Source organism: Cibotium barometz, chromosome 8, assembly GCF_041138505.1.
Source record: "Cibotium barometz isolate CiBa-2024 chromosome 8, ASM4113850v1, whole genome shotgun sequence".
Classification (NCBI taxonomy): domain Eukaryota; kingdom Viridiplantae; phylum Streptophyta; class Polypodiopsida; order Cyatheales; family Cibotiaceae; genus Cibotium; species Cibotium barometz.
In genome coordinates this window covers 63304339-63318498 of record NC_141053.1, presented here as the reverse complement: position 1 = coordinate 63318498, position 14160 = coordinate 63304339, and the positions used below count along the sequence as shown (strand labels likewise).

General features: G+C 47.3%; 1 protein-coding gene across 1 annotated transcript in view; it reads left to right on the top strand.

Moving 5' to 3' along the window:
* The window catches only part of LOC147636535 (protein HHL1, chloroplastic-like), a 30270-nt gene extending 18761 nt beyond the window's left edge, over positions 1-11509 (top strand). The window contains exons 3-5 of the mRNA XM_086802004.1: positions 3432-3518; positions 10875-10922; positions 11034-11509. Of these exons, the coding sequence (XP_086658130.1) occupies positions 3432-3518; positions 10875-10922; positions 11034-11183 (285 nt within the window). The 3' untranslated portion in view covers positions 11184-11509. The remainder of the gene's footprint in view (positions 1-3431; positions 3519-10874; positions 10923-11033) is intronic.
* Positions 11510-14160: the final 2651 nt, after the last annotated feature.

Below are 14160 nucleotides of genomic sequence, written 5' to 3'. Positions count from 1 at the left end.
CTGCGCTGCCTCGGGGCAGTGGGTGGTCTGGTGAAGTATCCTGGAGAGGCCGAGGGAGGGATGGGGGCTCGCGGCGAGGAGGGGGGAGAGCGAGGAGAGGATGGAGAGGCATCTGCCAGAGGATAGGTGTCAGGGGGGGCCGCCGGGGGAGGCAGGAGGGGGGGGCTGAGGGGGGAGAGGGGGGGTGGAAGGAGTGCTCTCCGGGTGAGGGAAAGGGGAGCCGGGGGTCGCAGAGTGCGGCCCGGGATCCTCAGGAATCTGCTCCAAGGAGGGGGCGGGGCCCCCGCGGGGGGAGGCGGGAGCGGGGTCTCCACGTGGGAGGCTCCACCAGCGGCCTCAAACGGGCACTGAGTCTGAATCCTCGTCCATCGGTGCTGGCCGCCTATCCCTGACTGGATCATAAGTGCGGGTAGGTGCCTGTACGCCAGCCGGAGTCGCCTGTCCGCCAGCCTGTGCTGCCTGCTGGCGTCTGCGACGGTCCCTGCGGGCCGGGCATTTCCGCCGGCGAACCTCCTGCCATCCGCCAGCCTCCTGGGTCTGCGCGGCATCCTCCGCCGGGGCCTGCTCGTCAGATGATGGCACCTGCTGTGGCGAGCCAGGGATGTCCGGTCTCTGAGGTGGATGGCCACCCCTCGGGTCTCCTGCAGGGGGTCCAGAGGCGGCATAGCGTGAAGGATGAACCCCCTTGCGGGGACAGGCGCGTGCGAGATGGCCCATCTCCCGACATGTGTAACACTGGCCGGGGAGGCCCGAATACTCCACGCGCTGTATCAGATGTCCTCCAGAAAGACAAGGGAGGAGGATCGTCTTCGAGAGGGACTCCGGTGACGGAACCACAACACAAATGGCCGGGAGTCCTGCTGCCCGAGCAATCATTGAAGCCGCTGTCTGAGGCGTCTCCACCACCTGCCCGAACGCCTTGCCAATAGATGACAAGAGGGGCAAGTACTCCCTACGGAGTCCAGGAAAGCAGATAGTGTCGGGGAAACCTGTTGCGCCTGCTAGCGGGTCAGAAGCGGGGTCGAAACCATGAGTCCATTGCGCCAGGAACGCCCGGGATGAGCGGAGGGCAATGGTGCTCCGAGCCAGCACCATCTGAGCTGCCTGGGGGGACTCGAAATCCACCTGGTAGTAGCCACGTCCCAAAAAATCTACGCTGACGATCTTGGCGGGCACGCCAACAAGGCTGCCTTGCAGAAGGTCGCGAAGCTCTCTCCGCATCGGACGGCTACCCACTATCTTGCAGACCAAGGAGGAGGCCTCAACAAGAGCGGATACTGTGGAAACAAACAACTGAAGATCTTCAGCTGTGAACTCCAGACGGAGACCGGAATCGGCAGGGGTAGTTGGAGCGGCTTCCATGGAGTCCTCCAGAGGGAAAAGGCCAGAAACCGGGGTCACCAACGGGAGGGACATAGCCCTGCGAGGAAAAGGAGAGGCGGAGGGCTACAGGATAGCGGGGGCGGGGCGGGGGGGGGAGGGGGGAGCTGAGGCGGGGGGGAGCCAGCGGTGGGGGGAGGGGCGAGACGGAAGGGGAGGAGAGGGAGAAGGCGGAGGGGAAGAGACGCGCAGCGGAGGAGAAGGCGGAGGGGGGAGAGGTGGCGGGGGAGAGAAGAGAGGCGGAGGAGAAGGAGGCGAGGGGGGTAGAGAGGCGGGGGAAGAGATGTCGGGGGAAGGAAGCAAGCGGGGGGGGGGGGGGGGGGGGGGGGGGGGATGGCGGGGGAGACAGCGTGGAAGGAGGCGGAGGAGGAGAAGGCGGGGGGGAAAGAAGGCGGGGGAGGAAACGAGGAAGGAGGCGGGGGAGCGATGGCGGGAGAGGATGCGAGGCAGAAGGCGGGGGAGAGATGGCGAGGAAGGGCGCAGTGAAGGAGGCGGGGGAGAGGACGGAGGAGAAAGCGGGGGACTGGCGGGGGGGAGAGGGGGGCGCGACGACGAGAAGCAGCGGGGCGGGGGAGAGGCGGAGCTCGCAGGCGAAGTCGTCCAATGGCCAAGATCTTCATTTCATATCATTATTGAGTACATCTTTTCCAGCACTCACGTTTCTCTGTGCTTGAGGTTGTGTGTGTGTGTGTGTGTGTGTGTGCACGCTAGCTTCCCTCCTACCCAACATTGGTATCAGAGCTTGGTTAGGGTTAGGGTTAGCATTAGGGTTTGCCCCCTGCTGCCCTTTAGAGCTTGAGCCTATTGCACACATCAGGGCATTAGGGTTTTGCTGCATTAGGTTAGGGTTAGGGTTTTGCCCTCAGCCGCCTTGTCGCCGCCCTCAGCTGCCCGCCGCCGCCATCACCCTCAGCCACCTTTGCAGGTCGCCGCCCTTGTGTGCCACCAGATGTGCCTTCGTTTTTCAGATCTGCATCGTACGCCTCTGCATCCTCTGCATCGAGCGCCTCCCGTCGCCCTCTACGCTGCCCAGTTGGCAGTGCCGCCTGTCGTACGCCTTTGCATCGAGCGCCTCCCGTCACCCTCTGCGCTGCCCAGTTCGCTGTGCCGCTGCCGCCGCTGTCGCCTCGATTGTACCTGTGCCGCCGTAGTATGACTGTACCTGTGCCGCCTGTGCCAGATCTGACAGATTTGCGTCGCGTCGCCACTGCCGCCACCTTCATCTCATCCGTCACAGAATTGCGCCGCCCTGCCTAGCTGCCCTCCGCACAGATTTGCACCACTCCTGCAAAGTGTACCTGTACACAGGAAAATTTGAGGTATTTGAAAATTTTCAAGAAATTTCAATCCCATACAGGTTTCCAGGTTAACTTTGTGAGATTTGCAAATTTTTGACCTGAAATTGCACAAATTGCTTGTTGAAATTTGGGGCTTTTCACCATTGAGCCTACAATTGCAACATTGGCACACATTGGCATTGATTTCAGCAGATTTGGTGCATAATTGCACTAGAAATTTGGGGATTTTGCAAAAATTGGCACTATTTTGCAGAAATTGGCACTATTTATAGGCAATGTTGGGTATTACAGGCACATTTGGTTGGCATTGGGACATTTCCCCCAATTTTCTAGGTATTATAGGCACATTTGGTTGGCATTGGGGCATTTCCCCCAATCTTTGGGCATTACAGTATTTGGTACAAATGACAATCGCATTAGTAGATGTATAGGTGCAGATCCGGTTCAGATCTGGTCTAATTGGTTGCCTAAAAATTAGGGCTTTTCTACATTGAGCCCATTTTTGGAGCATTCGACCAATTTACCTGCCAGGATTTGCGCACTTGCAGCTTTTACAGGTGTCAGCTGATTGTGTTTCTCACGGCCCTATGCCAACCTAATGCAAAGACCTACTACAAATGTCCTCGGCAAAAAACTAACACAATTGGTTGTGGAAAAACCTAACTGAGCTAACAATTTATTGCCTCTCGTTAAGTTTTCTTTTCAATTTTGTTCTGCTATGGTGACACCTCAAAGCTGATTCTATGCTGACAGGATGAAAGGACAATTAGGATGACAGCAATCAAAACTCATTCAATGCTGAAAACTGCAACTGAGTTAGAATATGGCTACAAAATTGTGGTGTGTGCTTTCTACCTCAAGTTTTTATTCATCACCTTTTGCAGTATGTTAAGATTTATGATGCTTTTGCTTGTCCATGGCCTATGGAGCCAATACAAACCTCAAACAGTTGGAGGTCTCTGCCTGATTAACAAAAGGACTAAAATGTGAGGTTTATATGGCTATAATTTCATTGCATTAAACCTACCAGATGCTAGATAAGCACGGTGATCTGCTAGTGGATTAAGGCTTATGCTCCTCTGCCAAGGCTGGAAGCTAACTGTGTGTTGAAGGAATAGGGTTACAAAGGTGGCAAAGAGTCTCGTGTCATCTTTTGCATTCCTAGACAGGGAACCTGTTCCATGTGCGGAAGCCTTGCTATACTTGATCCAGCCCTAAGCCTACTGATTAGGAACACTAGTGCAAACGCAATGAATATACAGCAGATAGGAGAGAGAGATGAATTGTATTCTCAGTATATTAATATGGTACAAAAAGATGTATATGTGTGAACAACTTCCATGGCCTTTGACCTTCCAAAAGAGGACTGAATTCTAGACCGAAAGGACTGCCTACTGACTGATTAGGACCTGCCCCCAACTGAGGATCGAATGATCTGATGATTGATTATGAATTGCTATTTATAGGCTTTGGGAATTATGTGACTCTGAGTGGGCCGAAGGGGTTTCACAAAACACTAATCATTAATGCAATTAAACACTTGGCCACAACCTTAAACATAAGCCACTTAATTCCACAAAATTGTAAAAGAGATAGGTGCACATTGACACCACACAGAGGTCGGAATGGGCCGCCCCTCCCCTCTTTGGAATATTTTATTACCCAAGGAGAAAATTTAATGTATACGCTCGCACGCTCCAGATTTATCCACATACATGATGAATAATTCATATACACGGGCTGTCATCAAAAAGCCCCATGAAAATGCCAAGAATATGTATATTCCGTGGAGATACCGGTCCAAAATAGCTTATGTCATGATTGTGACTTAATCTCTCTTAATTATCTTTAATTACACTTAATCATTGAAATTACTCTTAATCATTGAAAGGACACTAGTGAAGGGTTACACCTTGTCACATGGGTAATCACCAAAGGACACGTCTATTCAAAAGGACACATCTATTGATTAAAGAACACATCTCTACGTCCAAAGGACATAACTTTTCATTCAAGAGTCACACTCTTTCATCAGGGATGTGCCTTTTCATTTGTACCTCTTCAAGCCCTATTTAACAAGGCCTTGTGTCTCAATGCAACAACACAACTTTCCGCTCTAAGCATCATACTTTTCAGTGTTAAGTCTTTTTAATCATGTCTTAAAACACTAATAGACTAAGAAGTCCTCATAGTGGTATTAAAGTAGACAAGTTCCAACCTGTAGGATGCCCACATCCAAAAAACCCTAACCCTAACCCTAAAACTCCGAGATCTCTGATACCACTAACATGATCTTGGTATAAGGAGAAATATCTACCACATACTTAGCTATCAAATTAAAATCGAAAAAAAAACTAAATCATCAATTAAACCCTAAAATCAGCCATAGCAGGGTTTGTATGGCAGAGAGGGAGAGAATGCCCCATCCATTTTTGCCCAATTTTGCTAATTTTGCCCAATTTTAGATGTTCCCCCGAATTCTCTACAACACAAAAAAAAATGATGGCTAGTTGTGAGCCTCACCGGGTGTTCTGGCTTTGCTCAACTCGTGCCTAGTCCCCTCTGTACTCACATGCGATTGGCCTCGAATCCTTCTAGGTTGAAACGACAACTTAAATAGCCGTCACCCTTCTCTGGAAAAGATACGTCGTTTGACGTTTTAATAAATAAAAAAATTTAAAACGTTCTTACACGATAGCATAAAGGCTTTAAGACCTTATACCTTAAGGCTTAAAAAAAAAGCCTCCCTAGCCAACCGAATGGGGCCAGGACCCGACCAGCAAAAAAAAAAAGGAAAAACAAAGAGCGAATGAACACCCACGCTTGCCACTAGCATAACAAAAAAAAAAAAACAAAAACGGCTAGCCCGCCGACTAGCCTGATCAGGACTTGACCAACGATCTTCACAAAAAAAAACAAATGCACCAATGGCAACCCGTTAGCGCCCTTCGTGTGGCTTCAGAGAAGGATTCCTTCGCTACACCAATGGCACGCTTCCTGCAGCATACAAATCTAATGGGAAAATCTACATCTCTACCATAGGTGTGATCTTTTCAAATTAATCACACTTTTTTCAATACACAAAACATGTGGTATTTTCGTGTTCAAGAAACCCGGCGTTTCATTGTTCTCCGGGCAGAGCACTCTTCGGGAGCCAACATTACCTACTATGGGCTGAATACACCTACTCACATTTACTGGGGACACCTTACCATTTTCCACCAAATCTCCTTTAACTACAGTAGCTTATGGACGAAGGGAGTTACGAGTTCAATTATATCCAGGACTCTCCTCCTCGGGCACCTTCTCCGGCGACACCTCCAATGTCTTCTCCTGTACTTGAGCCTCCATCTCGCGTCTTTTGAGTACAGGTAGCTACACCTATCTCGAAGCCTCGCCAGTATGACGTGTGGATCTTTGCGTTCACAACTCCCGAGGAATATCTGCACCATTATACCTTTCTTCTGTGGCGGTACCCATACGTGGGTCTCTCCATTCCGGTGTGCCACATCCTATTCCACGAGCTTGGTCTCTATCCCGAGGGACCACCTTCATTGTTTATTGTATAGGTTGCCTCATTGGATTATTCTCCTTGGACACCTACACCAGTATCCGAGAGTCCTAGCTCGACCACAGTACTTGCTGACCCCTGCGCTACACTGGGTGGTCTATTCTGGCTCCCCTCCCCCCCTTTGACAACCTCGCCTCGGCCTTCTTCCATGGCATTAACTTGTCCTCCTGGCGATGGTTCTCAGTAGGGCATAACAACGCGAATAGGAGCTCTAGCGGCGCAATCTAGTCCCATCTCCTACAATGGCGGATGAACCAATCATTGAGGACGAATCTGTTCTTACCCGATGGCAGTAGGAGATGCAGGCACGGATGGAAGCTATTCAAGGTCAATTCCAAAAGACTTTAGAGAGTCTCACGTTGCAGATGTAGTCCCGATATTCCCAATCTGCAAGTTCGATGGCTTCAATCGACGTACCAGTTCTAGACACTGATGTGGTACCCCTAGAGGTAGAAGCTGATGACTTAAAAGTTATTTATTCTTTATTACAAGCATCACAAACTAAGAAATTGGACATTAAACCTCTTGAGTTCTTTTCCGGCCAACGCAATAAGCGTACACCTGACCAATGGCTGTACAAGCTTGGCTTGTAATTTGATTTTATGGACCTCACCGATGCAAGAAAGATTACCTTCGCCGCGTCTTTGCTGAAAGACAATGCATTCTTATGATGGCAACGAAGATTGTCTGATGGGAAGACCGTCAGTACGTGGGAAAAATTCGAGCATGTCATCCGTAAGCAGTTTATACTTGCCAATGTGGATTTTCAAGCACGATCTCGCTTACGCCACTTGACGCAAACGGGATCATTGGTCTCTTATATCTCGCAGTTTACTAGCTTAGCTCTAGAGATTTCAACATTGTCCCTAGAAGACAAGCTACATGCTTTTGTCGAGGGACTTACCTTCACGTTGCGCACGGATCTTCACAAATATGACCTAGTCGACCTTGCAGATGCTATTCGCTATGCTGAACGCATAGCCGATATCCCAGTCACACAACGGGGATCTTCGTCACACAAGGTCGCCTAGGCTCTTTTCGGCAACAATAATAAATTAGTTCGTGATGGTTCCAAATCCTTTGGCGGTTCTCAACCCAACCTAATTCTCAGCAGCAGTAATCATTCCAGAAGCCTCACCAACGAGAGGGGACACCTTCTGACCGACCATGGCGCTAGCAGCCTTATCAACCACGAGGATTAAACTGTGGACGAGACTGTGAACGTGACTAAGTCCGTAACCCGAAGTGGTCCCTTGCAGGCCAACAGAAGACATGCCTATGCACCATTTGTTCTGGGAACCACTGATGGTTCGAGTGTCCTAAATGTCCTAGTAATCGGTAGAACTCCAATGTGGAACCTTCCACCTCGAAAGAGAAGCTTGAGGTTCAATCTTCATATACTTCTAAAGGCAAACATGTTTACCTCAGTGGCTAAGACATAGTCTGCCTCTATAATTCCAACCTCCGTGTCTACTCAAGTGTTGACACTAATTGGCTCAATTTCTGGCTGTCCCATTACTGTTCTCATTGACAGCGGATGTTCTCACAATTTTGTGGCCACAACAATGGTGCAATGATTGAAGATACGCACCACTCACGCAATCCCCACACTTATGAGATTGGGTTTACAAATGGATCAGGATTTAAATGCAACACTATGGCTCCTCGGCTTTCCTTTTGAATTCACCAATATCACGATTAGATGGATTTTGAGGTTATGTTTTTATTACGATACGATATGATCTTGTGTTAACAATGGCGATATCAGTACGACCCTCTCATCAATTTTCACAGTCACACTTTACAGTTTGTCAAAGATGGTATCTCCAAGGTGTTCGCGATCAACCTGTTAGAAGTCATCTCCTGTCTAGATTTATACACCAGGGCCCGTGTTGTGGGTGTGCCCGCCCTTATGAGGTGTTTTATCATTTTTCCCCACTCTCCGCATGTTTCCCCTATTTTTTCCCATTTTTCTGTGGCTTGGGAGGCAGCCCTGAGGCGGCTGGAGGACCCAATAGCTGGCCGACTGCTCAGACATCAGTCGTGGAGTGTCTCACTGTTGGCCGACTGGATGTATGCAATCGTGGGCCTCATGTGCTGCTGGCCGACTGTTGCTACAGCCGTGGAGGGCCGACTGCTCATCTGGGGGCATATAAATAGGCCCCCAGCCCCATACCACTCAGTGTATCATACCGAGATCTTCTTGTGTATATTAGAGCAGAGTTACACGCCTACATCTCTCTCTCTCTTGTGCTGTTTTTTCTGCATGCGTTTTTGCTCTCATGTTCCCAGATCTGATCATCATCTCCGCTGCGTATTCTGACATGGTATTAGAGCCCTAGGCTCTAGATAGTTCTTGGGATTTGTGTGAGCAAGAGGGGGACTGCTGTGTTGCTGATTGGTGGACTGTTTTGGGCCGATTGGGAAGAGAGAAGGTGCAAGAGGAAGGCGGGCTGATTTGTTGGACAGCCACTTACAGGTTTTAGTTCTTCTTTGTTCCCACCCACCCACCCACCCTTTTTAGAGGACATCCCCGCAATGGCAAATCTGTTTGAGATGGCCGAGAGACATGTGAAGATCCCGACACTCCCCACGTTCCCGGTGGATCGTCAGTTGGACGGGAGCAACTACGGCATATGGAAGGTTATGATGGAATCTGTTCTGGAGTCTTACGACCTTGCTGATTTCGTCGTTGTTGGTGTTCCACGACCGGAAGTAGAGGAAGGGGAGTTACCGTCAACCCGAAAGGACCGGGAGGCCTAGACACAGATGTTGGATCGTGTCAACGCCAGGGTCCGTTCGTTTATCTTTCTCAACTGCACACCACAGGTAATCAATCATGTAAAGTATATGAAGCTGGCTAGAGGTATATGGCGGCCTCACTTTACAACAGGGTATCGCCCATGAAGAGGATTTCCTTGGAAGTACAGATGCGGGTTATGAACCCTGCAAAGTCGTCGACGATGCGGGAGCATATTAACAAGCTGCAGGCTCTTCAGCAGGAAGTTCTTCAGGCTGGGAAGGAGATATCGTCAGAGGACATGGCCATAACGTTGCTGTCGCATTTGCCCTCTTCGTACTTAGCATTTTACTCGTCTTTGATTACCAGTGGCAGGCTCAGCACCATCACGTGGGAGGAGCTTATGCCCATGGTCCTGGACTAGGAGGAACGATTTACGAACCCTCCTCGGGATGGAGGTTCGGAGGCCTTAATTGGCCAACAGTCAAAAGGCTGTAACACGGGCAAGGGGAAGGCTTCGTCGGAGAAGTCTTCTGAGAAGATGTCCGTTAGTGACCGCGAGAAACTAAAGGCAGAGAGGACCTGTAATGATTGTGGCGAGAAAGGCCACTATTGGAGATAGTGTCCCAAGCGGAAGACCGAGAAAGGTGAAGATTCCTCAGCAGCAATCATGAAGACTCCGGCTTTTGTGCACCTGGAGGTGGTGGACACCGATGTTTCACTTTCTTCAGGCAGGGAGGAGATTGGAGGACTCTCCGCAACGGATACTCGGGAGTGGATTCTCGATAGTGGTACTTCCAGGCACATGACTCGTTCCTGTTCCGGTTTACAGGATCTCTGCAGGCTTTCTGGTCACATACTTACTGGGGATACGTCCACTATCCCAGTTCACAGTGAGGGCAAGATGGAGATAGTTCCCGATGGCAGAGGGGGGAAGCATTCCTCCCAGATGTTGTATGTTCCGGCACTTGGTTTTCATTTGTTGTCAGTGCATCAGGTTTGCAAGACTAGCGTACGGGTGGAGTTTGATGAGCATTTTGTTGCTCTCCGGGACAAAGCATCAGGCCAAGTGGTTTAGGAAGGCGGAGTGGAGAATGGAGTTTACAAGCTTTCAGCACTCTCTCTCCCAGGTCCTCAGGTTTGTGATGAGTGGCAGTCTGGTAATGGCCACTTAAGTGTGGATACGCTGCAGGAGCAGGCTTTCTGGGACCAGATGGTGGATAGCTTGCCAGTAGATGGCAGCAGTTGGCAGAAACTCTCCAGTATTGATGTTGGTAGTTCTTGTGTTCGTCAGTCAGAGGAAACTGAACAGGTCACTTATGCTCTGATGTCTCGTCGTGAGATGTCTTCAGACAAGTCCCTTGCAGGTGGCCCTCAACTCTAAGAGAAAGAGATGTATTAATGTGTGTGCACTGTGGGGAACATAAGGCATCTTCTAAAATCCTTCTAGAAACCCACAAAACGGGAATGGAAACCCTAGAATCATGTGTCTTCTGTCAGATGAAGGATTCTATCACGTATCAATGGTAAATAGGGTCTCACATGGTCTTTGGACAATATCCTTTCAAGACTGATTGGGACGTCTAACTAGGGGTTTTTGAGTATACTCCCTCTGCTAGTGCTACTTCTTTGGTAAATGCATGCAGAGAAAACCAATTTAAAAAAGCCGAGTATTACAATGATTAATGCAAAAGTAGTTCTAGGAACAAAATAAGATTATGTAAGGTGAAATGTATTTTATAATAGACTTCGTGCTTTTGGGAATGGAGGACATGGATAACCAAAGAGCAGCTTTCATGCCATCAAATGTTTCTAGGAAGAAAATAAGATTATGTAGAGTGGTGAAATGTATTTTATAACAGATTTCGTGCATTTGGGAATGCAGGACATGGATAACCAAAGAGCAGCTTTCATGCCATCAAATGTCACTAAGGTATGTTAAACCCTACCGCCTACCGCCTTGAAATCATACAGATCAGGATTATGTTGGGGCGGGATCTAGTGTCCAAAAACACTTGCTAATTAAGCAGAGAACAACTACCAGATCCCACCAAAGGAGGAGTTAAAGACTGTTGCAGACAAGGTGAAAGATTTCTTTGGGGAAAGTGCTAGGGGAATCAAAGATACTTTTGGAGGTTTGACGTGGGGTGATCAGGAGTCTTCAAAGACTTCAAAGGATTCCGACTCCAAGTAGACTCAGCGGTGGAAATCAGTGTCTGGACATGAAAATGATGTTCAATCTGTGTCTAGACTGTCCCTTCATATCAGACATGAAGGGGCACTTCATTAACCATCTCATGACAACATGGCTTCTCGTTTGCTCGTTGCAGCCTAGTGTGAGCTTCTATTTTCTTGCAGGTTTGGTAAGTTCACAGATCTCCAGAGACTGGTGTGGTGCTTGTAGTGTGTATTGTAATGCTGAAGAGTTCTTGACTGTAGTGTCTACAAGATTTAATTGGCCAGTTGAGTGTGAAGGATATTACTTGCTATGTTCAATGACTCACTGGAAAGCCTCTTCTATTCTCTGTACAGCTGCCATGAGTAAATTTGTCATTTTAATGTCTTTGTATGGTCCTATTATGGACATTAACCTGCCTGAATCCCTTTCAAAAGCTGTTCCTTTACCTTCATAGTAATGGTCACATAGTTGCATTCCGTACCCACTCATCTGATGTGTACCTTCAGTGCTTTCCGTACTGCTCCATACGTACCGTACCTCATACGGATAAGGTCATCGTACCAAAAATGAGGTTCAATGTACAACACTTATTTGGCCTGTTTTTTAATTATTTTAGTTAGTGGTCATTGCTCAGTAGTTAATAGATTAGTTTTCATTTCAGTATTATCATTGTCTTTCATGCTATTTTTGTATGGATGTTAGATATTCCTTATATATATATATATATATATATATATATATATAGTAAAAAACATGAACGTACTTAAAGTACTTATCTTGATTCGTACTTTACGTACTCATACCGTACACGTACCATACTGCACTGTACCTAAAGTACTCAACCACTATGAATGGTCATCTCTTCGCAATGAATATGAGTATGAGAAACTCAAACACAAAATACCACAGCCTTGAGTTTGCAGCAGGAGAGCGGCTTCATAATCGTGGCTAGCTTGAATGTATAAGGTTGCTTCTTGGCTTGATCTTCAGTGACAACCACTTGACACGTCCAATATTTTCTTATAGTAGCATCACGACCTTCACCCACTGATCATCAGCGACAGTCATCTACAGAGACCACCACCTTCACTATGATAGCATCATGGCTTTTTCATTAGCTTGAGTAATATCTTCAAAACCAGTAGCATGAAGCAATTTCAAGCTACGTTGGTCCTGCACTATATGGCACACTACTCTTCACTCTAGAAAAAAACCAGCAGCATCTACTGGTTTACGGCCAAAAGCTCTTGAAAACTTCACCCCTTGTGGTCTTAATGGTGATCCAACTTTGAGTCCCTGCCGCTACGATTGGTTCACTTCCTCGTTCAGCCCATGTGATTGCTAAAAATATCTTCTCCTCGCTTCCTTCCCATAGTCGAGATTCTTCTGCTATGATTGGTTCGCCCTCTTGCTATTCACATCGTCGACTGCTTCAGCCTTCGCACGCACACACCATGCTGTTCTGATTCAACCCTCAAAAGGCGATTGACTCGTCCTTGGCCTACGTATGGCATCATCGGCAACCAGAATGCTCACCACCTGGTCAGTCCCTTTAGGCTCACTTAGTGTACTTCACTCAGGGGTCTTTTCGATAGTTCTTAGCCCATAGTACCCAGGAATATAATCAAGTATTCCATTCATTCCTTCTTCAGCGTTCTGCTCACCATCGCTTACTCAGGGGCCTTTTCAAAAAACATGATGGCGTATCTAATATGACGTGAGCAAAGAAAAGGTCGCCTAAGGAGCTTCTTGATTGCTAAAAGAGGCAACATCCGCCACCTTTAACCGTCGGATTCTCCACCTTTCTTTTGAGTTACCTTAGTCTCATTTAAAAAAATCAAAAGTACCTCCCAAATACACCATCAACTAACCTTTGTTCACACGCTTAAACGGTAGTGCCCCAAAAACAAATACCCCATAAACATGCCTTGCCTTTGTATATATGCAAAAACTCCACCATTAGTCTATAATCATATGCAAAGCGGGACAACAACATCCCAATATTCCTTCCTAAACATTCCATACTCAAGATCCATGGAAATCAACACCCATACGAAGGAATATTCATGTTATCCCTTGAGACTACCAAGTTAACAATGCTTGAGACCATCAAGTGCCTCTTCTATTGTCGGTTGTGAACACCTCCAAGCCATTGCTGTTGCCAAGGCCTTGTATTAGAATATATAGGCCACATCAAGAAGCTCCTGGAAGAATTGTCATCATAGTCCGAGCTCAAACACACTCACGACTCATGCAAGTAGATAATGCTATAAAGATACAAAATGCAAGCTTTAATTTTTCACAATGCAAAAGTCTACTACTATAAATGCAGATGTCATCAATGAAGACCTTAATGAACTTTCCAAGATATGGTGTAAACACAATATTAATCCTCCTCTGAAAAGAAGAGGGTCCATTGGTCATGACAAAAGGTAACACTTGTAGCAGAAGCAATCCCAAGGTGTTATGAAGGTGGTTTTCTTTTGATCTGCAGGGTCAATTTGGACTTGGAAGTAACCTGAATAACCATCACAAATGTTGTACCTTTCATAAACTGCTAATAAATTCAAGACGTCATCTATATAAGGAAGAGGATAATGGTCTCTCTTTGTGGCTGCATTAAGTGGCTTGTAGTCCACACAAATTCTCCACCTTCCATCCTTCTTTGGTTGAATGATAATTGGACTCACCCATTCAGAAATGGTGATTGGGTAGATAAGGCCATCCTTTAATAACTTCTCCACTTCTTCTTTTTAGTGTATCTTGTTGACCTTTTCCCAAAGGCCTTAGTCTTTGGCATACTCGTTTGACACCTTCTTTGAGTTCAATATGAAGAGCCTCTCCTTTGAAACCTTGAATCTCTTCATAAGATGTGATGAAAAGATTAGGAAACTCTTGTAACATGGTTTTGTATTGATGTTGTTCAATAGAAGTAAGATCATTACTTAATATTTTGTCAACAAAGTATACCTTTATATCTTTTTTGGGTTCA